This window comes from Salarias fasciatus, chromosome 16, assembly GCF_902148845.1.
Source record: "Salarias fasciatus chromosome 16, fSalaFa1.1, whole genome shotgun sequence".
In the NCBI taxonomy this organism is placed as follows: domain Eukaryota; kingdom Metazoa; phylum Chordata; class Actinopteri; order Blenniiformes; family Blenniidae; genus Salarias; species Salarias fasciatus.
The window spans coordinates 23,915,015-23,942,851 of NC_043760.1; the positions used below are offsets into that span (position 1 = coordinate 23,915,015).

The 27,837-nt window shown below is 43.8% G+C and overlaps 1 protein-coding gene across 1 annotated transcript; it reads right to left on the reverse strand.

The window, feature by feature from the left end:
* On the reverse strand, nucleotides 1-26,972 carry pde11a (phosphodiesterase 11a). The gene is made up of 19 exons (XM_030111918.1): nucleotides 25,935-26,972; nucleotides 24,591-24,749; nucleotides 15,809-15,898; nucleotides 14,969-15,109; nucleotides 14,419-14,483; nucleotides 13,595-13,727; nucleotides 12,586-12,661; nucleotides 10,064-10,131; nucleotides 9,877-9,969; nucleotides 8,805-8,855; nucleotides 6,481-6,627; nucleotides 6,227-6,334; nucleotides 5,165-5,274; nucleotides 4,256-4,346; nucleotides 1,755-1,855; nucleotides 1,458-1,535; nucleotides 1,310-1,373; nucleotides 996-1,070; nucleotides 1-117 (listed from the first exon to the last, which is right to left on the reverse strand). Exons 1-19 carry the CDS (start codon nucleotides 26,742-26,744, stop codon nucleotides 22-24), a joined length of 2,556 nt encoding a protein of 851 aa, XP_029967778.1. The 5' UTR covers nucleotides 26,745-26,972; the 3' UTR covers nucleotides 1-21.
* Nucleotides 26,973-27,837: the final 865 nt, after the last annotated feature.

Sequence of the window (27,837 nt, forward strand, 5' to 3'; positions counted from 1 at the left end):
AGGCCAGAGAGCTGCTGGCTTTCAGGCCTTTACCTCGTACAGCGGCGCGCAAATCCCATCAATCCACTCCAGCTGGAGCCCCGGCAGCTCGTCCTTCCTGTTGCGGTCGAAGATGGCCTGAAACGTGGACAATAAAAGTTTATTCACGGCCCACATTTGCGCCCATGCAAGAGAAAATAAAAAAGGCTACAAGCGAAGCTCGCAGTCTGTGATTTGTTTGAGTGAAATCCTCTGAGTTTACCTCCCATACATCCCCTCTTCTCATTCATTCTTCTGCAGCTGAAACTTAAGAGGCTCCGGCGAGGCTGCGCTTCAGAGATAGTTACCGGGCTATGACTTAGAAGTTAATATTTAATTTCCAACACCCACACGCAGAGCGGTAAAGGTTTGACACGAGCAGCAGCCCCGAGGCTACTGAATTAGTTATTTCAGAGAGGAGGCAATGTGGCCTGCCTCGATTACTCCACAGCCATTAATTGCTGCTGGTTTCAGCCTTTCAAGGACTCGCAACACAGTTCGGCTTCAGAAACTCCTCAATCAAACTGGCAGCGCACATCTGTTGGCCGCCGTGAACGAAGACAGACGCTTCCAACGAGACCAAAGTCTTCCTTTTGTGCTATTTTTACACCGACATGAGAGAATTTATTTTTTGACTAGAAGGAAGCCGAGACTCAAACACCAAAATAGTCCCCAAATTTGCAGCTGAATGAAGAGAAATGTCAGCAGCTTGTCTGCATCTACTAAAATCTTTTTTTTTTTTTTCCTTCAATATTTTTTTATGAATGGCTCTCGCCCAGGCCTCGGTCCACAGCAGCGGTCGAGCTGACCACACACTTTTCTCACGAGGGCTCACATTTCCCAAACAGTCGGTACTGCGCTGTGGCGCGGCGCACAAAATACATCTTCATCAGCTTTGGAGGTCGAAGAGGTGAGGGGAAACTGCAAGAAGGCACACAAAAAAAAAAAAAAGGAGGGAGCCGGTTTGAATTACTCACAGAGGGAGTCAGCTTCAGCTCCAGCCGCTCTCGGTCACCCTGCTCGAAGAACTCGCTCGTTACCAACTCTGCCACCTGAAACCACACAGAACTGCCATGTAGAGCGATGACACAAAGAATCAGCATTATTGCGATGAGTCCTTGTCTTTGCATTATTCACTGATTGTCACTGTGAACACGCCAGTGACGAACAGCTCAACCTGGGTGGATCTGAAGACTGAAGACTAACAAGATCCTCGGGGTGGAGGGGGGAACGGTTCCCAAACACATTCACAGACGTGACTGCATACATTTCATCACACTGTGTTCGTCACCTTGCGTGATATTTCCCACGGTTTGGTGACAGCACCCAGATCACAAGCTGTCATCATCATGGATCTGCAACGAAAGTGGATTTATTTCACAGGAAAGGAAAAAAAAAAAGGAAAACAACAACACATTTTAATGTTATCAGTCCTTCACCTGCACATGTCTCGGTGCCCCTTCACGTTCCAGTTGTATTCCCCTTTGCTGACCAGTTCAAAGAAGGTGTTTCTGTTCCTGAGGAGAGACAAGGCGTTTTACAAGCAAGTGTGAATTGGAGGATGTCCACAAGGGGGCGGTATCACCTTAAAAGAAGACCTGATCTGGCAACCAGTGAGCAGACACACACACACACACACACACACACACACACACACACACACACACACACACACACACACACACACACACACTGAGCTGCCAGTGCTCTGGACTAGTTTGGTCTGAAGCTCGTACTCAAAGTAAAGAGTGAGGTCCGTGGCCAGGATGGACTGTTTCAGCAGCTGCATCAGGTCGCTGTACTCCGTCGACGACAGGTTGGAGAAGATGTTGTGACCCTGGACACACATACATACACACACACACACACAAATAGAACATGATAAAGTGAATGCACACCATATTCAGAGAAAAACAAAACAAAAATCTGAGCAGATCAGGAGTCAACAGGCCCTGATTCAGCTAAAGCGATCCGATTAAACAAAGTTATTCATAATAGTTACACTTTTCATAAAAAATGTTATCCAGGTAGTGTCCATCTCTTCCCAAGTATTAGCTTCAAATAAAACTGTCGAAGTCGTGTTGTTGATAATAAAACACTCAAATTAGATCGACGGCTGGTTTTAGACCTGCTGCCATTCTTTGCTTTTGATTTAAAAAAAACGACGACAAACTGAACAACAATAAATAAGATCAGTGATGAGAGGGCTTTCTTGTGTTAATTCTGTTTTTACCACTGTACATAAAGAAACTCACCAACAGGTAGCTTCACTGAGTCTCAGATCGACTAACAGGCCGAAGTTTGACACAGCACTGGAAGAACTACTTTTTTTTTTTCGCAGAATTGATTCCATAGAATCGTGATTTAAAAAAAAAGAGCAAAAAATGACAAAAAACTGATAATAAATATATTTTGGAAGTTGAAATCTCATAAATATTTAATCAAGAAGACACATTTAAAGAACTGACTTTAATCTAAATGTGTTGAAGACAGATAAAATGATAAAATAATCATAGAGAGCAAACATTATTGTAACAGCTGACACTGGCAGACATTTACATAAGAACCAACTCACCTGACCTACTTTTACATGAAGCTTCCAGCAGATTTCTGATTATGTTTTTTTCAATGTTTCCAGGCAGTAAAATCATTATAAAGTCTAAAATGTGTCACTGAGCATGATAATATTCGTGCCACGTGAGATCTCTTGCTCATATCCAAATTCCTCAGCAGAAAGATGATTTAGAGGGAATTCAGTGTGTGAGGGGAAACCAACAAATACAAATGAATAAAATAGAGATATGTTTTGTTTTTTTTTCAGCTACAAAAATCATGAATGACTCCTATTTGTACGTTTAAAGAACGCTTCTAGAACACACAATAATAACACTGACTGGGTTCTTGCAGGGGAGGAGAAAAGCCGGCTGCTTTTAATAAGTAAGCAACATGCATATCTTACTTCATTATTAAAGCAGAAGTCTTCCAAACATGTATTATACATTCATTCACCACTTAGACGCTTCCCTCTAAAGCACCGGTGTTAAACACACAGCCTGTGGGCCTCCCAGAGGGCGGAGGCAAACGCCACAGTCTTAAAACTACAACTGCCAATTTTACCACTGAAGTAAATATAATTCTGAATTTACTGTGATTATACAGCACGATTGGAAGATAAAGCACAACTCCTGAGAAGTATAAGTGAAGAGCTGATTGTGATTCAGTGTAAACACAGAGAGCGGAAGAGTTTCACAGGTGAAGAAAAGCAGAGAGTGAGAATGACTGAGGAGGAGATAAAGACAGAGGGAAGCACTTTGATTCGCCGGACGGGGTTCAGGCTGGCGGATTGATTTGTGAGCTTCTCTTTTTCTACTCGAATTAGCCGTTTTTTTTTTTCATTTATATGCTAATTAACTAATGACAACAGTAGCTCCGCTCCAGTATTAACAGACACCATTATGATATTCCAGGCAAACATTTGTCAGCTTAGTGTGCTGTCAGCGGAACAATAACGAAGCCGCTGGAACCTCAGCGGCTCCCTCTAAACGCCTTCGATCACAACCTCACAAAAAAAACAACAAAAAAAGACCCAGTCACCTGGTAAAACGTCTCTCTCTCAACCAATTACCAGCAGATCTATCATCTCTGTGATTACATTGATTGGAGAGCAGCACGGGCTATTTGTTTACCCGCTCACATGTGGAAAACACCTCAGTCACTGCTAATAGGAGTTATTGAAAGGTAACTCTTCCTTCTGCTGCTGTTTTACAACCAGTAGGATTGCAGCAGGAGGTGTTGCATCAATTGCTGCGATACTTAGATCGTTTGCACAAACAGTTTCCCACACCTGCATTTTACATCAAAAGAGGTTTTTTTTTATTTTTTTGCCCAAACCAGAAGTGGTTGAGTGTAACCTGACTCACTCACTCATGCTGCTCTTCTTGCGTTCTGAAGTAGGTCAGAGTGGTTCTCGCCTTCAGCTTCAGCGGCGCTTCGGCATCAAGAGCTCAGACTGACCGACCGACCGTCATCCCCAACTTTATGAGGCATGAATAAACTTATAAGACAGCCTGTGGACACATTCTCTGTTTATTTGGACGCCTGATTGGTTCCTGTGTAAAAAACATCGTATTATCTGTCCACTGCTGCTCTGGCCTTTTTTTTTTTTTTTTTTGTCTTTGTAGGGAAAAAAAATTCTCAAGAAAACAAGCAGAGAAAATGAGAAAGCAGCGGAAGTCACCTCACTCTGCAGGATCATAACAGCGTGGTTGAAGTGGTGGTGCTCCAGTGTTGCAGAGGTCCCATAAAGCAGAGCAAGAGCTGAACCCGTCCTGAAACACACACACATACACACACACACACACACACACACTGGTTAAAGGCATGAGGGGGATAACACAGTGAGGATTGGACACCTCAGGCTGACTGATTGTGTTGGGATCGTCTCGGTAAGCGCTCGGCTCTGTGTCACCGCCTCACAGCTCAATAATAATGAATTTAGAGTCATATTATAAACCGCTCCTGAAACCATGTAAACCACTTTGGAACAAGTTGATAGCAAGAGGCGGTCAGTTTTTTTTTTTTTTTTGTTTTTTATTGAGCGTTTGGAAATAATGAACCCAAACACCAACTGTGAATGGCAGTTCCGTGACGACTGTGTGGACTGTGCCACAAAACAAACTGCTCAAATACTCTAAAAATAAAGAAATTCTTACTTTTACTTAACAAGATATTATTTTTGCATAAAAATTTAAACCCACCTCCAAATTATGTGTTCCCTTCACCCACATCCCATCATAATTTCAGATTGAGTTTACTATAATAACGAGAGTGAAGGTGGGAAAACATTACCTTAAGGTAATTTCATAGCCATTTACTTGGCGAGCTGGACGCGCAGGGAGTCAGCAGTGTTTACCATCTATTTGTTAAGCAGACTCTTACATAAGCCTGAGACAACTTCCCCACTTGACTCGCTTGCTGACTTGCTGATCTGAGCCGGACTGCTGCAGACCGCTGCAGATGGGGAAGCACACTATAAACAGCGTGTGGGAGGCGGTGTGGCGATGTGTGTGTGTGTGTGTGTGTGTGTGTGTGAGAGTGTTTGTGTTTATTAACGATGGAGAGAGAGAGAGAAAGCGCGGACGCTTACTTTGCCTGGAAAGCGTTGTTGGTGCCCCTGTGGTCCAGGTCGTGGCACACGCAACCTACGATGAGCGCTAAGATCTCCACTTCGGTCAGAGTCTCCTGGAAACCCGCCGTCTGATCGGCGCAGAGGAGGCAAATGAGAGAACATGCACACAAACACACAAACACACACACACACACTCCAGAGCCGCGTCTTCTTATTGTTCTAGGAGGCTGTGAAGAGTTTGTTTAATAAATACGGAAAAGCACCAAAAAAACAGCATCTTCCCCGGCGGGATGCGGTAACAGCCGCACGGCCGGATTCGCGGCCTGGACGGACGGCGTCTGGAGGCCATGTGCCGAGTGAGTCACTACAGGTCAGAGCGGGGATACGAGCAAAGATAGCAAGGCCCTCAGCCCGCTCATTAAAACACACGGCGGACGACCAGAGGGACCCCGAACGGCTCGTGAGCCGCTGTTTCATTCCCCCAGCCAATAATCAATTCAGATGGGACGCTGCACGTTAACGCTGTGTTGAACTTTTGTATGTACGAGTGTGTGTATAGGAGTGCGTTGCCCCATGGATCCACTCCCAGGAGTCTCAACGCAAACAGTCGTCTCTGTACAGGAACTCGCCGTGTGCAGCTGGTTAGTTTGAGTCACAGTTCAGACTGCAGCCACTTCACAACGGGTCGGCCTGAAATACGACGCCCGCCCAAAATAATAACAGAATTTTATCACGCTGGTTCGTCCATCGGTCGCCCGTCCGCCGGCTGAGTGGTTCAGTTCAGTCACAGTTCACGTAGGGAGAGGCCGCTGCTACCTGACACTCATCACTTTCACTATCACCCCCCCCCCCAACACTAAATACTGAACCCTGAACAGACGCAGGTCAATACAGACATCAAAGAAAAATAAAACTAATCCAAACTGAAGCATCAGTGAGATACAAGACAAAAGTACTGAAAATCAATTTGCATTCGACGTCATTCATGTTTATTGGAAAATTAATCTTTAATTTTCCAGGAAGTGTGTTATAATGTGCTTTCAGTTGACCGGGATAGATGGAATGATCGCTTGTCTTTACCGTCAGCATGGCGAACATGCACTGGCAGACGTTGAAGGCATGTCTCCAGTTGTGATAGAGAACCATTCGGTAGTTTTTCCTGACAGTCAGCAGCCATCTGCACAGTGTCTGGAGGGGCAGAGGGAGGAATCAGCACGCGGGTCAGCAGACGCCGGGGAGGATGGATGGATGGATGGATGGATGGATGGATGGATGCGTGACGGCGTTCGGGGCAAAAAACTCAATCAAGTTTTCAAAAGGAGAGAAGGACTCGCCTCATAGTCGATCTTAAATTTCTGCACCATTCCCAGCTCCATGAACATCCTCAGAGCAGCTGTGATCATGGCGTCGACGTCCAGGGAGAAATCATCAAAGGAGAGCTTGTCGATGCCCAGCTCGCAGACCAGGGGGATGTTCGCAGCCTGTTTGGCCGCGGCCGGAGAAAACACAGAGGAGGAAGGAGAATACGAGTTCACAGAGCGGGAGAGGAAGACGGAGGGGTCAGAGGATGCTGTGCCACTTTCAGATGATATATGGAAGACATGCTAATTAAGACTCTGAGGCCTCATTTGAAGAGGGTTAAGATTAATGAGGGAGCTTTACTGATTTCACTGTTGTTTACTTTCAGCGCGCACTGACGAATGCAGCAGTGTGATCGTAATCATCATCAGCCTCTTATTTTTTTCTTCTACTGTTATTCAACAAAAACACACATACAGGATTCCAATTAAGCATATTCACGCTGAGGCAAGTCGTCCGTCTTTAGTGCGGCCTAACGGCGGTCTGAGCCGCTCCAGGTCAGCCTTCATATCGTGGTCATTTCAAGCCCCTCTAACGACATTTAACACGGGAGTCGGAGCGTGGCGGCGAATCTGCCCAACACTTTCCAGCGCATCTGTGTTTTTTTTCTACCTGTCTCCTCACGCCGACGCCCGGCGGAGCCCGTCACTCCCTCCCGCAAACATCCGCCTGACGGGTCAGCAGGTATTCTCTCCTCCACTAAACTCACAGCCCCGGGCCGCAAAGTGTCAGCCCAGCTTGTTTGTCACCGCCGTCCGTCCACACTCCACAGCAGACGCAGGCAAGGATTCATATGTAGAGCAGTTATGAAAGAAAGTGTGTGTGTGTGTGTGTGTGTGTGTGTGTGTGTGTGCGTGTGTGTTGGGTTGGGGGGTGTTGGAGGGGCGGGAAGCAGAGCGTGGTGCTGGAAGAGGAGGGCTGAGAGATCACACAGGCGCACGGAGGATAGGAGGGGGATCCTACTATGTGGTAATGGCCACAGGGGAAAATCCTACACATGAAAGTGCCGGAAAATGGGTCATATCTATATTTCAGAAATGTCACACCAATTAAAAATGGAGATATTTTCACTTTTTTTGTATCTGTATAAATCATGCATTAGGAATGATTGCTTATTGATTGAAGTAATCCATTCCAAATGCCACAATTAGTTGATGTTAACAGGGGGATTCTTGGTCCATATTTATGTTTGTGCACCAGCACAGTTCTTTAGAGAAACTTCAATACACAGTCTCGAAGACAGACTGCCTCTCACCTCTCACAGACTCCGTCTCACCATTGACTTCACTTTTTCATTAAGGTAAACAGAAAATTTACTGAATTCTCTTTAGAGTAACAGTCTTTAAGCAAATCAAAGAGACAACAAGGTAAATTTCCAGGCTGTATTAGATGAGGAAAACACTCTGCAGGCACCACGTTTCCTGAAATCACACTTTGTGGAGAATTCATCCTCAGCCAAACATTAAGGGAACTTTTCCTTTACTGTTTTACTTAATGTCTCAGTCAGAAATATCTACAATGATCATGATAACACTCCAGTCAATCTGCAGCATCACAAGAAACCTCACTGTCTGAACTGTAATCTACAGGAAGAAAGTGGTCTCTTTAATCAAGGATCAAAACTAACAAACAGCCTCAGTGTCTTTACTTACTGGATGGATGGACGCATGGATGATTGGATGGATGGATGTATGGACAGATGGAGAGATGGATGAGTGGATAGACGGACATACAGATGGATGGTTGGATGGATGGATGGATGGATGGTTGGATGGATGGATGGATGGACGGATGGATGGATGGATGGATGGATGGGTGGATGGATGGATGGATGGGTGGATGGATGGATGGATTTAGCAGCTGGGCTGTTTGCATTAACATCACACAGAATATTTAACTGCTACGTAATGGAGCAGAGAACATGTTTTTTTTTTTCAAAGTAGAAATAAATACGTGTGTCTGACGCATCTTTCAGTGAACAATTTGCTCAATTCTGATAAATTTCCATTGATCTGCAGTAAAATGGACCAAACCACAGTGATGGAGATGGAAGGTAAAAGATATACTCTTTCTATCTATTATTTAACAGTCATCAACTTTATAATTAGAACTATTTTAATTTGAATCTCCTTCCAAATTAATTAAAATAAGATTATATGATTTAATTGAATTCTATATTTAAGGGTAACAATTGTCTATTTTCCTAATGGGGGTGTGGGTTGGGGGGTTCACTGTCTGAAAGCTTGAGAGGAAAAAAACTCAGCAGGGTGAGGGAAATACAAAGACGATTGTCTGTTACCTTGAATTTGTCGACTTCGGTCTTGGAGCACGTGGCATGGTAAGAAAGAACCTGCAAAACAATCACATTTTGTCACGCAGCACATTAAAAAAAAAGAGAGAGACAGATAACTGAAACGACCAAGATAATTCAAGAACAAACATAAACTATCGCAAAGATGCCGCACACTGGCGTCGGTGCGTTTTAGTGTATCCTGCAGATCGGCGAGCGCTCCCCTCTGGAGCCACCTACAACAGCATGCATGTCAGGCCCGATTCCATCGCCACGTTCCCCTCGTCCCCTCAGAGAAATACCTCGCGCAGACCTGCAGTCGCTTATTTGATCATAAACACTCATCTTTATTCAGCGCCGCCAGGAGCAGAGCGTCAGACGTAGCGCTCGTTCTGCGTCTTCCCGATCAAATGCTTGATCTGCTCGGAGCTCCCCCCCATCCTCAAACAGCGGCGCTAACTGCTGCAACGCAGCTGAAAGCCCCCCGTTGTAATCTCAGGGCACACTGTAAAGGCTGAGCGCTGCTGAACGGCTACGTACTGCAGGGCAGATGAGGGATTGCTTTTCACCAACTCTCATTAATTTTCAATAAAACCTTTGTGAGAAGGTTATCTGCAAAGAGAGATCAGCACTTTTTTTTTTTTTTTATATGTGTACATTCCTGTGGAAATATGAGACTAAATAAAGGAGCCAAGAACAAAAAAAAAAAAAACCCAGCGAGAGAGAGTCAGTGGGAGAAAGCTTTGTGTTTTCCATCTCGAGGCTGTTTTTTTTTTTTTTTTTTGCAACTTCTCAGGAAACGTGTCAACTGTGAGCATATGCGGACTGGAAAGGAAAGATGCTATTATGTTAGAGAGAATTGAACCGAGGAATAAATATCTAAATAATAAGATAAGACGTGAACAATAACATCGTCTGAGGCGAAACATGAGAGCGAGCACAAACACGATGAGCCAAACCTTCCCAACGCTGGGAAATCTTTTGCGAATGTTTGCGGAGAGAATGATTTATTGCTCACAGCACATTTTAATTTTCAGAGGGTGACGTGATGCAGAGAAAGAAATGAGATGGTGAAGCTTACGTCCAAAGCCACAGACTGCTTGGCCCAGGACTTCTTCACCTGGTCATACATGATGGTGTTGTTGATGCCCAGTCCACAAAATATCACAAAAGCCTAAAAAGACAGGGATTAAATGTGAGAATCGCAGCTCCCACGGTTTCTAATAAGGTTATATTATGCAGGAGGGATACAGGAACATGCGCGATACCTCAAAGAGACGCTGATCGGCATCATCAAAAGGCTTCCCATCCAGTCTGTTGAGCACCTGGGCGACACCTGTTAAACAAATGCGTTCATCCAGGCGGTAAAAACACGGCAGAAACATTTTAAACTCCATGCAGTTTAAGAGGAATCAGACCTCAAGGCTCAACTGCTAGAGGAAAATTCTATAAATTTGTGTTTTCATAACCTGTTGTGTAAAATTTTGATTTGTGGTGTATAGTTTATGTGAAGCATGAAGTTTGCGTATTGTTGTAATAAGTGTAACATCATAATATATTTACATTATTCGCACTTTTTTTTATGCAGTTTGTGGCGGAGCTGCCCTTCTGCCCCCTAATCTGAACAGGTTGAGCATCAACCTGTGATGCCTTCACTGCGTTTCCAGCAGTATCTGCCGTGTTAATCTGAAAACAGTTGTGAACGAAAGAAGCACGGAGCTTCATTTGCTGACTGACTGACTTCAATTAACGTTATCTTTGGGAGGAAATCCTGTTATTGTCCACAATGCTGTGACGGGGCAGAGAGCCTTTTTATTTGACAGCTGTCTTCCTTGTTTAGATGACTTCTCTCATCAACTAATTAAAAACAGGAAGGGCTTAGATAGCAAAGCACCAACAATTAATTGACCCGGAGCGACTCCTTCAGTCACTGAGGAATTACACCAAAAGGTAATTACACTATACATTACCATTTTCATTTATCTGTAGCAAGCCAAACAAACCTGCCAATGTGACATTTTAATTTCAATGTATGGCTGCAGACAGATTACAGCTGAAGCGAGGAACAATTCTCATTACGGAGCCGATCTGGGGCAAATCTGCCATTGCTGCCCGTCTGTAATGAGCTTGTAATTTGTGCTGAGTGGGTGGCCCCGAGGACGGGCCACTAAATGACTGCTAAGACCGGGGGAGGGGGTCGAGCGTTCGCCAAGGGGTCCAAACCCGGCCAGAGGGTCGGATCGGGCCGACCAGATGACGCTGCGTGTAGTGGAGATGACAAAGAAAAGCTAAACTGTGACTAAATGCACGGCTTCGCCAGCATCAGCCTGGAGGGAGAGGATAGAGCTGATAGGATTTCATACAGCATTCTAAAATAATGAAAAGAGATTCCACGGCTGTCTATGCAGGTTCCCATTTGTCGACGTAAGTAAGTAGGTGATGTGCAAGAGTGTGTATTGTATGGATGCAGTTTTACCGCATTTCAAATCGGCAACATTGTAAACTGAGATAAAATAATCTGCATTTTCAAGGCTCATTGTAGGTCTTATATGTCAAAGTAAACATAACTGTGCCAAACTCATTAAATGAATCTGACCCTGGAAGATGTAAAATCCTCACATAGACGAGCATTCTGCTTTTTGGATTTGTTTATTTGTAATGAGCTAAAAATACAGTAAAAATGTCTTTTAAACAAATTAATAAAAACCTTGAGAAGTGTGCACAATTACTTAAATTACTCGCGTTTGAAATCTGACATGAAGCCACATAAATATTGTACTTTTCCCAGCAGTAATCTCTGTGGTGATGTTTTCAATGGGCTGGCTGTAACCTCAGCAGATGACACAAAGCCATTCATTCTGCAACTGAATGTATCCTTGACTCGAGAATTTCATCTCCTGCTGCTTTGTTTGTATAATGGTTTTTCACTCCAGATCCTCAGGTGCCTCCCACGCACTGCATTTCTTTCTCCCCTCACTCTTTCCTCTCCTCTTCCTCTTCCCTTTCCCCCGCTCCGACAAATGTACTTACACCTACGCAAAGACGCGCGCGGGCCTTAACCAACCATCTGCAGCAGATATGCTGATCACTTTGCTCTCAAATAAAACTAATGACTTCCTGCGTCAGATCTCAGCAGACCGGGTGCAGCAGCCGCCGCCGCCGCCGCCGCCGCTCCTGCCTGCAATATCCAGCGCCAGAACCAGACGAGAGAGAGAGATCAATGATTTATCCGAGTGTCAGAGTGGCGTTAGCCCGGGGCCGATTCACAAACACAAAGCGCCCTGCCAGGAGAAGGGAACTCCACCTCCGAGTGTGGAGTGGTGGTGCAGCACGGATCTGAGCGTGCACGTGCACAGCCGCAGCTCGACGCACACTCCGGCTCCCCTTGCCCCTTCAGTCTGCTTTGTGCAGCGAAAGAAACGTTCGCAAGTGCAGAACTGATATCCCGAATGTAAACCAGGGGAATCTTAAAGAAGGCTGCACACGGTGTGAGACGTAATTTCATTTACGCAGAACATGCAAGTTTCTTTGTGCATTACAGTGGTGTGTATGAGGTTATGTATTCCTGTGAATGACTGGGTGTCTTTATTTTATTCATATTCAGAAAGAGAAAGTAATCAAACAGCTTCCTTACAGTTTCTAGAAGTGGGAAAGTGTGAACTGAAACGCTACTGTTTGGTTTTTCCAAGAAAGTGACGCCTTCTGAAGTGACTGACTCACTAGTAATGAAAATAAAAATAAAAATCAACATATGAATTATTAGAAATAAGCGCTCTGGTTGATAACTTACCAATAATTTGGTGGTTGCTGTTCCAGATGGGAACACAAAGCACCGAGCGGATATGGAAGTCAGAGAACTGATCTGCCTACAAACACATGGAGATAAGCACACAGTCAAGCGTCATAATCACAAATAATATATTTCAATACTCCGATTCCGATTTTAGTCTCAATTACAAAAATGAAAGAACATTTTTGCAAAGTTAGGGCTCCATTTCATTCAGAAAAATCCATTCGGACTTTGTTTTTTCCTTCCAAGTGGAGCACTGAGACTCCTTGTATCGCGTTAGCACAAGAATTGAAACAAAATAATAACCAGGTCTCTCGTAATAAATTCATCAAGGGAGTATTAACTATGTATACATTCCTCACATCTAATGGAGGAGAAGTGCAACACAGGAACGCAGGAGCTGCAGCGATGCAGCAAACAATGGCAAACAGCGGGCAGGCACCTCCATGCAGCTCAGTGAGGTTTTGTTGGTCGCAGCAGAGGCGGTGTTATAAACGACTACACACACTTTTTTATTACTCAGTTACTTAAGGCTGGAACCTTGTGCTGCTGCTTGTTGCTGCACTTGGTGGGAGATATTCTTGGTGACACGTCAATTGTCAATAGTGTTGCATGCTTAAAAAAAAGTGCATGTGACACGTCACAGATCAGTTATTATGGAGGTAAACGGCTGAATATTCATCCGGCCACATAACTCGACAGGCAGCTCAGGGTGGATGTTCGTCTGACACCGAAGGTCCCTTTTTTCCTCCGTTTCACGCCACCAGTCTGATCAGGATGCAGGGCTCTAAAGCAGGGCGGACGTCGCCTCCCATGAGGTTCCACTAATGAAGCCGTCAGTGACACCTGGCGACCTTATCGACTCGTGAGTGAAACCGGCATCCCAGAGTGGCTTAAAATAAAAGATGCTTCCTGAATAAGCAGTCGAACGCCTTCAGCGCAGACTGTCGGTTGATACTTTGATGAATGGAGACCGGATGACGGGGCGCTTGAAAGGGAAGGAGGGTACCTCGGCATCGAAGCGAGGGTCCTGATAGGCGTCGCTGATGTTCACAGGCAGTCCAGTGGAAGCCACCAGCTCTGCAATGCTGTTGTTGATGAGCCAGTCCGAATACGAAGATTTCTCCATGCTGTCTTTGAAACTAGGGTCGGAAAATACAAAAATTCATGCAGCGGAGGAAACATTTTTGGTCACACTTTACTTGAAGCATCCAGTATAACACATTATAAGTAGTTATAAACACTCATAAATTATCACAATGCTTTATAACCCACTATACAGCATAGGGTTAGGGTTAGGTCCTGATGTTATAAAGCATTGTGATCATTTATGAGTGTTTATAACTATAGTTCTACAGTGCTATAATGTACTTATAATGTGTTATACAGGGTTGCTTCAAGTAAAGTGTTACCTTCTTTTTTTTTTTTAAATGCTGTTGCAGTTGTCACTTCTGCTCCGAAGTGACCATCACAGTGATGGTGAGAGCCGGGCTCAGGGGGATCATTTGTCTTACTTTCAGCGCTGTTTTCATCCATAAACATCCCACACAATATTAGGCCTCACTTTCTCCACTCAGCCACGTCTGGCAGTGGAGAGAAGCAGCAAAACCCAATTAAGTACGGCTCCCACAGTATGCCATGTATTGAGAGTCCGCGTTTCACTCCCACAGGCTTATAGAAGGAGTAGGTTTTCACACTCATTTCTTGTGTTGAGTGATTCTGAAAAAGCTCTATGCAAAAAGCAATCACAGGTGGCGACAAGACTATTTGGCAAGGATGTTTTTTCCTCCAGCGTTTCCGAGGAGCTGAGAGGTTTTAGCACTGAGTACGTACCTGCTTTCAGTGTCTGCGCTACACTTAGGGGACAGCAGTTCAAACGACTTGGTGAACTTCACCACCTGAAAGGTTTGAGAGCGAGAGGAAATCGCTAAAGCAAACAGATTGCGAGAGTATTTACTGAAACAAACAGAAAGAACAAGCATACACATGCGCAAATACACAGACAGATAGACACACACACACACACACACACACACACACACACACACGCTCAGTCTTGTATTTCTATCCTTGTGGGGACCGTCCATTGACACCCATTCATGTCTAGCCCCTAACCCTGACCCTTACCCTAACCCTAACCCACACCACAACAAAGCCTAACCCTAAAGAAATGCTTTTGCACTTTTACTTTTTTCAGTAACAACAACATGGTCAAGAAAACACTGTTTCTCCTACTTAGGACCGGAAAAAGGTCCCCACAAGGCACGTCGTTCCACGTTTTGCTATCCTTGTGGGGACATTTGGCCCCGACAAGGATAGAAATACAAGAACACACACACACACACACACACACACAGCAGGGCAGCTGAGAGAAAAACAGTACCGGTGACTCAATGTCCTCCAGCAGCTGAACAGAGCAGCGCTCGCACTTAAGCAGCGTCTGGGCACGGTGCATGATCTTCCTCACAATCTTCTCCAGGTCGGTCTGCTCCTCAAACAGGTCATTGACGACCTCCAAAAGCGCCTGAACACCGGCAACAGACAGAGATACCGCTGGCATCATTCCAGGCAATCCGAGCCGCATGTCGCCACAAAAAAAAAAAAAAAAAAAAAAAAAAAAAAAGACCCTCTCAATGAAAAATCTGTGAGCAGATAACGCTGAGGACCCTTTCAATGAAGATGTTTTGCTTCGCTCAGCTTTTGGAACCTGATTATTATCATTATCTTTAAACCATAAACCAACAGGATGATATAACATGATTACTTTCTCCAATAAAAGTAAATTAGGTTCTTTGTCTGAGGCAGCACCGATCCAATTCCATTCACAAGCACATAAAAATCATACGGTGTAAAAAGAGCTTTCCTCATTTTTCTCCTCCTCTCCTCACTGAACTGTGTTCTCATTATGTTCTCCCCCATCACAGATCAATGTGTGACATGAATTAGTGCATCTCTTAACATTCCCTCCGAGATTTCGACCACAAAACCAGGCCCTCGTCTGGATCCCGGCCCATCCCCCTCCGCACATCCGGAGAAAATGTCCAGGCAGGGCTGCTCGGCCGCTCTGAGATTCCCACTGCAGTGGCAGCAAGTGGGCTGCCGCTGATCGATACTCAGCCTCTCTGTCAGCACCGGGTGGGGGGAGGAAGTAATGCTGATCCCAGGAAATCCCAGGAATGGGGGGGGGGGGGGTTGTTATCCTGGTCCGCCCTGTGGATCTTACCCGGCTCCTGTCATACTCTTTCCTCGAGGCGGCGAAGAGCTGAGCGTTGGAGATCGCAATGCCACAGAAGGGGAGGTACATCTGCAGCACCTGTGGACACATCCAACACAACTTAATAAAGTGCCCTCGTTTTTGCTTCAGTTTGATCTTTTATGTCTTTTAAATGTACGTCTCATGCATGTAATGTGAGCTTGTCAGCTGAAGGTTTCGGTGGGGAAAGTAAAAGCCACTGCTTGTCCCCGCCCTAATCACCACCGCTGTGGCCCTTTAAGCCCTAAAACCCCGGACTGCTCCCCAGGTGGAGCAGAGTGGCTGCCAGCTGCTCCTTCTCGATGGGCTCAATCCAGAGGACAAATCCCGAGTAATAAATAAAAGCAATCCTTCTTTTGTGTTCTTCAGTGGTTTCAAACTAGCGCATTCACACAGCATCATGAAGCAGAACTAAAAAAAATGAAAGGATTTCTCAAATAATGATTTCTGCATTTATATATATATATATATATATATATCAAAGAAACATTTTTATGAGACCACAAAGTTAACTTAAAACTGGTTTCATCCAATGATCTTCTTTACCAGCTTATTGAAAATAAAAATAAAAATAAAAAAAAAACAGTTTAACCACTGCAGAACCAAAATATATTGACTTGTATCATGCAAAATCGTAACTATATCACATTACACGTGTTTTCTAAGAAAAATACCCAAAGAGTAATATTTCCATTCATGAAAAACTTCTGAATTAGCAGAAGTGAGAAACAGCATTTCGTGGACATTTTTTCGCGCCGGGACAAATAAATCCATTCTACTGACATTTTACCATTTGACTGATGAGTCTGACTCGCTGTGCCCTGGGCTTATAGCATGAATTCCTTATTTCACTCATATTTTCTTCTTATAAATAATGTAGTCACTTGATGTGGCCAAATTAATATGGTTTTGAATGTACACCGGAATCGAACAGTTTGGAGTCATTTCTTGTTTCTCCACCTCTGTTGATGTACAATAAATATCAATATTTAAAGCTCTCTCTACAGAAAAACTCGAGAAAGTGGCTGAAATGATGGCATCGTCCAGACACTCAGGCCTCCTTAACGTGGAGTCATTTCCATTTAGATTGTCTACTTTCTTACTCTGCTTTTTTTTGTGCCACAATCTATCTTTAGCATCAGGCTGCTGCGTAAACAGCATAATCAGTACAACAGACCCACTAATATTTACCATCCTTCAGTCTGACCTGAGGGCAGGAACGCTACGGCAAGGCATGAATGGGAAGTTCCTGAGCTGCGGCGGCTGAGAGACGCACGTGTCCGCCACATTTCACTAGTGATTATGCATCAGTCGCCAGCTGCAAATAATCTGCACGTGAAGAACACAGCTCGATTACACAGTGAGGAAAAGTGTGTCTATACACACTCACAGTGTGAATAAAGTTGCATACAATAACTCAACAGTTGAAAGATTTATTCCTACTAACGTTGGACCTGAATTACTGAGATCTTGCATAATTACAGTCATACAGATTGTGCCGTCAGTTAGTGGAAGACTGGAGTTTTTAAACGGGGGGTTTATATCGATGAGGTGCTGTTTACACAAGAACGATCTGCTGGAAACTGCTTCACTTCTGTGTTCGTCGCGGAGTGACTGGATGGAGCGCTGAGCCTTAAAAAGCTCAAAATGAAAGTGTGAAGATTAAAATACATATAGATACCCTTCAGCAAATAAATCAGAAAAAAGGCTTGTATTGGGGATGATTTCACACAAATTCAAAGTGGAAGGTTTAACAGAAAATATCTTGTATTCATTTTTAATTGTCCAATATTTCGTATTCATGAAATCAAATGTGCTAAACTGAGAGCAAATCTCAGTGCTTCCTACTGGTAGATCTGTTTCACACATGTGATCATCCACACTTGAATGTTTAGTCGATTAGGAACTCAGCAATATGAAATATTAAAGAGACTGTGGCCCCTGTTCTCCCCCCTCAAAAGATCTGACGATATGGCTTCTTGTCATGTGACACATGTGTTATATACAGCACAAAAATAGCATATAACAGTTGTTATGAAACACACATTTGTGTGTGGACAAAATTAAATAAGATTAAAAAACATTGGTATTCCGATGTGATATAGTAGGGAACATTTTTCTCTCACAGTTGATTAGTAAATGGTAAGTGCAGATTTAAAATATGGGCAAAGGGTATGAAACTCCGCTTTAATTCTTACAATTACCATTTACAATCAAGCAGGTCTCCTGGGTTCACTGCATATTTGATTTCTCAGCGTATATTTCACTGATGGTAATGCCGCCTGTATTTAAAGAGCATGCTTGTGGAACAAATCATTTGATCAAAGAAGTATTAAAAAAAAATAAAAAGACATCTGTTCACACAGCCTGAAAATCTTCAGTTTAAAGTAGATCTCGTAAGGGGAGCTACATGCAGATCAGCTCGCCACTTGAACTTATGCAAACATGAAAACAAGGCTTTACTTTACTTCTCAGTGACTGAGCTCTGATGTGGAGAGATTTTTTTGTTGATGGGAATATTACATTAATTATCACATTCACTTCATCAACCCCTCCGCTCTCGCATGTGCTGATGCGCACGTCATGAAACACACATCAGAGTTACGCAAGGCACAAATGCATAAATCACTTAATGCCGAGCGTTTCAAATTACAGCCTATAATTAAAATGTGTGGGGAAAACATCACTCGTGCAAATGTGTAGATCAACTTTATGTGCTTCGTTCAGACGCGTCACGTGATCAAGCGCTCTTGTGCAACCTGCTCTGGCACAGAAAACAGATGATGCTGTGCAATATGTTCATTCATAATGCTATTTCAGCTGTCCTGTGGAATTCTCTAATAATGATTTACCAGAGAGGCAGAAGCCATCAATAGCCCCAGCAGGAGCAGATTCATTAGTGAGCAGGACTTTGGGGATCTGGCTATGGATCTGCCCGTGGAACTAACAGGCGAACCCAAGAAAAGCACTGCTCTCTCTAATTACATTCTGTCAGGCAGGCCATTATACAAGCTTGCATTACAAACAAGATGTTTTGCCCAGAGACCTCTGGACTGACCAGTAAAGAGTGGTTTAATAACAAAACTAACTGGCCAAGGCCGTGGGGACAGCCGGTTCCTCTAATCTCAATGACTCCCTTTTCTACAGCTGATATTTCATATGAAGCAGGCAGAAACATTTCAGCACTTCTACACATGATTGACAACTACTAATCAGTACAAAAAGGTGTGTGCACCTTCCATGTGTAATAATGTGAGGACCGTTGGGATTTAACAAGGAAAAATCTCCAGTTTTACATACAACAAGAAAACAAGAAAACCAAACAGACATAAAGAAACAAAATGCTGTAACACGCGGCTATTAATGCACGCTATTATCTAAGCTCGGAGCTCTGAAGTATCAATTAGTAGTAATAAAAATGAGCTATGTAAATTAATTTACTGTTTACATCAATCGAGAGAACAGAATCAATGCATTTAATTACACAGTTGCGACTCTATTGACATGTTCAACTGTAAATATCATGAATGAAAGTTATGACTTTAAAAGAGAAAGATGAATAATATAGGATACAATGAAGACTTAAATTTCTATTATTCATTCATTCATTCATTCATTCATTCATTCATTCATTCCATAGTCTATGAACATAGATTCTTATTCTCTGACTTAGAAGGCCTGCATACAAAATTTAAAGATGTTACTATTTCACTAAAGCCCTGTTTACTGGAGGAGGAATGACTCACTGTTGCTGAACTCCTTGATACAGAAACACGACAGGTGCTTATAGTCAAGGCACCTGCAACATTCTCTGTCCTTTGTGGAGCCTGTCAGCATGTTGGTCGTTTATCTCAGCCGTCTCCTGTCATTGTCTGCGTTCATAAGTCTGTTTCGCTCAAGAAGCACCAATATCTTGATTACAGCACACCTGAATTATTTAATTTTATGTTAGCCAAATGAAAGAGTCATAAATGGATCTACGCAGTGTTGACAGGTCAGATAAATTACTACAGCAACCCATCAATGATACAACTATGTGTACATTAATAAGACAAAAAAAGCAAAACAAGAAATGATTTCGAAAGTAAGCAGTAATTTTTCATTTGTTACGAGTACATCTGTCTTTGTTTGATCAGTAACTTGTGATTTTCAGTAACTTGCTCAATACTAGTTAACAAAACTAACATGGGGTAAGAGAACAAACCATCCATTTGTTCTTTTTTTGCCCGGTTTGTCTAGTTGTTCAGGTACACCTGAGCTGTGTAACACAAATCTAAGAGCCTGAGACCATTCATCTCTTCAGTCGTGGAAAAAACATCATTAACATATCCAGAAAATGCATTACCATGAGCATGTTTTTATCAAAACAACATTCTTTTGTCTACTTATTTTCACTTTACACAGGTTTTTGTAGTAATTTGCATTTATATAAAGCATTGTGACAGCAACTTGTGTGGTGCCATGCTCTGTGTTTGTTTTTCTGCATGATTGGATGAAAATCAACTCGCTCCGAGCAAAAACTGCATTCCCAATTCATATGGAGACAGTGTGTGAAAGTGTCTTTTTGTTTGGTTGTTTTCTTTTCTATTTTTTTTTTTTTTTATTATTATTTTACAGCAATGCTTTGAGCCAGTATGACAAGGACTTTGGTAGCCAGCGGCAGCATGGCGGCGATGGCAGAATGCTATGTGACAATGGACTCACGCAGATGCTGAACGCTATTGGCGTACACAACTTAGATGTCTCATGGAGAATATTCCATTTCATGTGAATTCCACAGGCGCGCAGACGGAAGCCAAACCCAGATCACAGTGCACGAGAGTGAGAAGGCTGAACAATGTAACCATATACTCTGAAATTAAGTCAGAAGATAATGAGACACTGCAATTATATACATGGGTTGTACCGTTATTCAAGCTCCACAAAGGTCTTTGTTTCTGTGACGTTTCAGTGGAGCATATTTCAAGATTTAACGCCACGATGTGTGGGAAATCCGATAGGGTTTCACTACATACTGAACAATTCTGTTTGGATAAAGGTCCCATTAAACCTCTCACGGCGCTCTCTTGCTATTGCGGTGTCATCCATGATTTGAAAAGCGAGACACATTTTCTTATTACAAGGTCCTCCGTAAAAAGCAAGAGAGCTGCAGCTGTGCTGCTCTGGGAGTTTACTGTGCCCTCTGATGCTAGCGTTGCACGTCATTACTAATTCAGCTGCAGCCGTTGCCGGTATTAGCGTGATGTTAATGCCATGTGAAACCAACTCAAAACAGGGGAAACAAAAAAGGAATTCCTAATCTCATCCATTATGAACAGTGAGCTGAAATTGGAGCTGCATTTTTCGACAGCAGAAAGAAGAAGAAGAAAAAAAAAAAACACGTGACAAATGGAAAAGCCCTCCGTCATTTACTCCAGTGAAGCCTCGCTCGAAAATAAAAAGCACAAGTAGCTCTTTGCTTTCATGTTCCATCTTCTTCCCCCCCCCACCCTTCAGCGGCTCATGCAATAAGTGAGCAAGTCTGCGTCGACTTGTCACCGCCATCCTGCGCTGGCTATTCAAGTGTGCTGATGGACTGAACACGTGCTCCTCGTGCCTCTCCGATAAACAGTCGCTCGCGAACGCCCCGCCAAATCAAACGCGAGAGGCCGACTGCTTCGACGTATTCCCATCACTGGAGCGTGTGTCTTTGTGTTCGTCGCGCCTGCCAACCTGACTGATCCGTCTAAAGATTGAACCGATTCACAAATGAGCGAAGAGCTAAGCAGTAAACATCCGAGAGCCTGCTTCGGTCCTCCCAGACGTCAACTCAAAACCCGATAATTATAGACACTGAACAACCTACATTTGTCAAACCATACTTATCTGGCACTAACTGTATAAAAATCATGTAAATGTTGCAGTCTAAATGATGGGTCTAAATTATATACTAGTACGACTACTCAGCACAACATCCAAAACATTTATATACACACAGATTTCAATAAATAAATAAAGGCAAGTGTTTGGATTGGAACGGGTTCTGTGATGAGCGAGACGAGTGGGTCAGAACATCCAGAAACGCAGCTCTTTTGGGGTTTGCTCCTGGTCGGTATCTATCAAAAGCGATTCAAGGAGGGAAAAGCCATAAATCGATGGCAGGGTCATGGGTATCGCAGGACACTGGCATTCATCCACATATCATCTTTTTCCCACTCAGCATTGAAATGAAGCGTTAACCTCTTGTGAGACGGTGAACAGGATGCGTCTATAAAGCTATTATTCTCGCTGGGATTCTCCACAGCGTCCTGGTCCTTCATAACACGCTGCCTTTGGAAAATTTAATGAGTGTCAGAGACAGGCAGTGACCCAGCCAGTAACCAAGTCATTGCGGGGATAAGCTTACTACATAATAAAACAAGTGAGTTGGGTGAATTCTTTAAATAATAAATGTCAGCTACATCCAGCTTGGGCAACGGAACAAGCAGAATGAGCAAACGTGATCAGCTGTGCGTCCGACAGATGTACAGTGAGTGTTTCAAAAAAGAACTTGAAAGAGAAAATAAGAGAATTCCAGCTGAGCATGAGCTACATTCAGATTCTGAAGGCAATATGCAATCTCAAGTAAATATCATTTGCAATTTGAATAACATTAACCAATCGTTATTTGAAATGAATATGTACTTTGATAATTTTAGAAGTGTGAGGCTGCTTATTTTACATGCGAAATGATAAAAGTTAAAGGCTGAGAATAAGCAGAAAACTATGTATATTATCCTCTAGAATGACGTAATGTCTTCAATAAAGCGAACAGGCCACCAATCCATTACAGGACAAACACACAGAGAGAGACGGCAACACACTCCCATTTACGCCTACAGGATATCTGGTCACCGATTAGTCTCCAACGCATACTGATGGACAGTGGACAGAAAAGTGGAGTGCCAAGAGAAAACTAAATGTACACACAATCACTCCAATCCAACCTTTAGCATCACAAGCACCACTTCACATGGGTTAAGTCATACATAACCAACAGGAAATTATTCATCAAGATCAATAACTGCACATCTGCTGCTGTCCTTATGGCACTCCTCAATATTCAGAGCCTGGACTGGCTCCTTGACCCGGGCTCTTTCACTGACCCGTGCCCCTCTTCAGACGTGCCTCCACATTGTGGAAGTCACTCTTCAAAACACTTTCGATAACCTCAAACACCCTCAAAGCCCAACTGAAAACTTATCTTTTAATACATCTGTTTTTTTTGCGTTTGGAACATTTGAACTGTTTAATGCCTTGTTTTTAGTTTTTTCCCTCTCAGTTCTGCTTTGTTTTTGTCACTCGTGGTTTATTGTTTTAATCTGTAAGGCTGTAAGGCGCCTTTTAGCTTGTTTCAATGCGCTCTGTAAAAGGCAGAAATAAAATTACTACATGTGTAAAGCCCTCCGTCGCAAAACCGCAAACCATTATCCCAGCTCTTGATTTGTCACACGTAGTTTCCACTTGTGAACAGTTCACAGAACGCGGGCCGCACAAACACAGAAGCCACCCAATGATTAATAAATGTTCGCAGGTCACTAAGAAAAACATGAAGAGAACAAAACAGATAAAAGTCAAAAAAGCAGCCTCCTCTGAAGTCCGTTGCTTCTGCTGTAAACACATGAATTTTACAGCTCTGACAGTAATTAGAAACTACTGCTTACATTACTGTAGTACTGCTCGGCTTGTGCACCACTAAGACTAAAAGATAATGTTTGTCTCCAAAGAAAAACAAACTGAATAGCGTTTCTAAAAGGCCACACATGAATCATAAAGCATGAAAATTACTTTGGGCCACGATTTCCTCTGTACTTTAATTGTTCGGCAATAATAACAAGACAAAAAAAAACAAAAAAAACCAGAAGCTATTTCAGCAGCTCCAGAAACTTCTAGCAAGGTACTTTTATCATCCTCCAATAAAATCAATCAATCGATCCACCGTGGCTCAGATCGTTTTTCAAAGCAGCAGCAGAAGTCAAACTTGATTTGATGGCAGCTGCTTGTTTCCTAATTTCAACAAGTCGTGGTGGCTGGGTGTCGCAGAGGAGGGTTTGGATTTGAATCCGACTGCAGATGTGTTTCAAGACCCTTTTCCCATGAAATTCACCCCATCTCAGCTGCCTGTTACTTACTGATAGGACTAAATGAAAGAGTCCTAATCTATATTCTTGGTATATTTCTTTAAAGGATAGTCATGCTAGACTTTTATCATTTGGGAGTGTGTCCATGACACCAGGGGATAGTCTCTGTGGTCACATGCAGCCTTGAACCATCTGATAGCTACTGCAGACTAGAGACCAACTTCATCCCACAAAAACTCCGGTTTCGGTGATGCTCTGACCCACTTGTCTCGCCATCATGATTTGGCCCTTGTCAGATTCACTGAAATTCTTCCTCTTGGTCATTTTTTTTGTCTCTAGCACATCAGCTTAAAGGCCAGCTGGTGGACAGTGGGGTAAATTTCCCACTCATTCCCAGGTATTTGATCATTACTCTGGTTTGTGAAGGCCTAAGTGAGCATATTATATGTGCAGATTTTTTTTTGTTTTTTAAAGAAGTGCAATGTAGATACAAAATGGAGTGAGCAATAACAATTTGTCACACAAAACGTGAGACTCGCACAAGGAAAATCCACCCTGCACATGGCAAGCAGTCAGCAGGGCGCAAATTGGTATTGCGATAACGTGTGTTCCTCACGCCAGATGAATTCTCACAGCCATAAAGATGAAATTACCTTCTCATCATCCTCGGTGAAGAGTTCTCCACTTGAGGTCTTGTTGATAGCCTGAGCGACTCCGATGATCTCTCCATCGCTGTTGCGAATGGGCATGCATAAGAGCGACTTGGTTTTGTATCCTGTCAGCTTGTCAATCTCATCGCTGAAGCGGCGATCCTGCAAATTCACAGGCACAGAGCAAAAATTAAGACACAGTGTGAGCACATGAGTGGAAAAAAAAAATGCAGTTCAGCTCCCTTTTTCTGGCACTACGCTAAAATCTGTAGCTCATCAGTGCAACACAGATAACTTGCTCTGCCTGCTTCAATTCCCATGCCTTCATATGTCACCATGTCAATAATAATTGCAGAATTCTCTCTTTGTTGTGCTTTTTCCGCGGTTTTCTCCATCTCTGTACCTTCCTGCAGAACCTCTGACTGCTGAGATGGAGGTTCCTGCTTCACCCACATCCAGTCTGCAGTGTGCAGATTAGCTTTCTCTCTGATGCACACTTGATTGTTTGCTGTATGTCCTATTCTTTATGATCTCCTACGAGTTTGGATTTCCTAGAGTTATTTGTTTTTGTTTTATTTCTACTTTTAGCTGTGGTTTATGCTTGCTGGTGTGGGATTCTTGTTTTGTTTTTCTCAATAAAAAGTGGCCCAGAGAGGCCTCCATCATAACTGGAGCTAAATGTGTTAAAATTATAGCGCACTGCAATAAAACTGAAGAAGCATCTTCCTCTCAATTTGGCCATTGCTGGGTATAAATGGGTAACAAACCAACCTATTAAAATTTTTATAAAGATAATCATTGTGGAATTACAAGCATACAGAAATGCAGAACTGTCTTTAATCCCAGTGTAGATTTATAAAACCAAATGCTCTGTTTAGTAATATGAGACACAAAGTCCATTTATAGGCAGTTTTGATTTCCTGACCCTTGATTTTTGAAATCTGGGTTACAAATCCTGCACAGTGAAACATCTTGATCATGACATGAAAGATTAAATTCTGATGTGCCAAAGTTGGATGTTTCTTGCAATCGTTTGCAACCCTTACATTGGTTGTTTTGCACAAAAGTTTAATATTTCGATTTTTAATATCTTTTTTTTAACATTACACTCAGTTCTATTTCAAAACATGACTTCAAAAAAGTTGAACCCCAATGTTGACCTCAAGTTGGCGCCAATATATCCATCTAACAACCAGGGATGTTGGCTTCCAGTTGCTTCAGTTAGAATGGAGATGTATTAACTGTGTCAGATGAAAAAGAAGAGAAAATACCCCGTCTCCCTGTGACTGTGTGACTCATGCAAATGTACACACACGCATGCATGCACAAAGAGGCGCAGGCAGGCACCTGATAGGCGTCAGGGATGTTCACGGTCTCTCCATGTTCAGCCACATAGCCAATAATCCCTTTCCCCCACGGCACTTGCACTTCATCTGAATTCATTGAGGGCAAAACTGTGGTACCTGCGTGCACGTCAAAGAATTTGGACACTAGTGTCTGCTTGTTGCCCGTTCCCTCCACCAGGAACAGGGAACACCGGTCTGCGTCCACCATAATGCAAACAAACACGAGGATCTTGTAGCTGAGACTGGTCAGGTCCAGGTCGTTCGATATGTCTTTCACGAGCTCCAGGAAGAACTCTCTCTCGTTGTGCTCTTTGAGGTAATATTTAAAATCCACCGCCGTGGAGGGGTACTGGGGGATGTTGACCCTGGACTCCAGCAGCGCGCTCAGGATGTGCGCGGTGGTCGGCGGCAGGGAGCTGGCTTTCCTCAGCAGCGCTCTCCTCCTCATGCTCGTCAGCGGCTCCTGCGCCCTGGAGTTCACGTGCTCGTCGTAGGTCCGGTTGACGTTGATGGCCTTCGATCGGGCGAAAGTTTTGCGGAGCTCCTTCTGGGAAGCCCTCCGCTGCAGACCGTCGCATTTGCTCGCCCAGCTGTCCCTGCACGCGCTGCTCTTCTCCTCTCGAGGCTCCGCGGGAGCCGCAGCCGCCGCCGATGCCGCCGCCGCCGCCGGACTTTTGCTCGCCCGGTGATTCTTGAGCCATTTCTCCACCATGCCATAATTCCCCTTTCGGTTCAGGTAGTCCTCGAATAACTCGGGATGCGAGTCCAGGAAACTTTCCACGTCAGAGAACAGCATATTTGCCACTGCCATGTCTGCTCTGCGGATGGTCCTCACTGAACCGAATCCATGAAGTCGCGCGGGGAAATCTCATCTATGAAGCTTTGCTGAGGGTTAAAGTAGAAAAACATGCAAATATCACAACTTCCAAGATCCACTACGCCGGGAGCATCCCCGGAGCCCCGGCTGCACCTCCCGGTTGTCCCCGGTGAGGAGAGGTCTGAAGGGTGCTCGTGCGCACCGGCATGTTGCTCCACAGCATCCCCACGCCGCGCGCTTAATGTCAGGTCATCGTGGGAAGCGGGTCTCACAAAATAAAAGCAAAGTGCAGGCAAACTGAGGCTCGCGTTCACCGCCACGGGCGGTGGGAGTCTCACACAGAGCCACTACTGAGCGTCACCGCCGTGCGGGTCTTCTTGTGAGCGCGTGAGGCGCGCTGTGGTTGGCTCGCGCCGCTGATGCTGGCGTCGTCACACAGACCGGGGCTCCTGGATGCTTCTGCGCGCAGCCCTCAGGACATTTGAACCGCTTGCCCTCCTTAAAGTGTGGGCATGACGGTGACGAAGAGGAAGTCGCCGCGGATGTGGATGATCACCGGGGTGAATGCACAGATCCATCGTGCATATTCATGATGGGAAGTGTGCAATATCAAAAGACGTAAAATGGTGGCCGACGGAGGTGAATGCTTCTGGTGGAGAAGAAAATAAGTGACCAAGATGTTTACAGTGTCGTTAAAGACGAAACATCCCCATGTGGTAGGATAATAATTCAATTTGATCTAAACATGCTCAGGGATCCACGAACATGAGTACAAATATTCCATTGCATGCACTAAATACTGCATGTTTCACGAAGTGCAAACTTGAGTAAATGTGGAATCTAGTGGTAAATGTTTTTGCAATGTAACAGCGACTTTTACTGGTAGTGTGCATGTCAGAAAAATCAAATTCCTTCATAGGAGTTTATGAATAAAAGTCCTGCAATGGCGTCAATTGAACACTAGGTGGCACTGTACTCCACAGTTTGAATTAGGAATGGCGACACAAGACAGTTGGGGATATAAAAAGTCACGGACACTCCCTTTTCCATTCAACACCATTGCTTAATGTAACTGAAACTCTTGTCT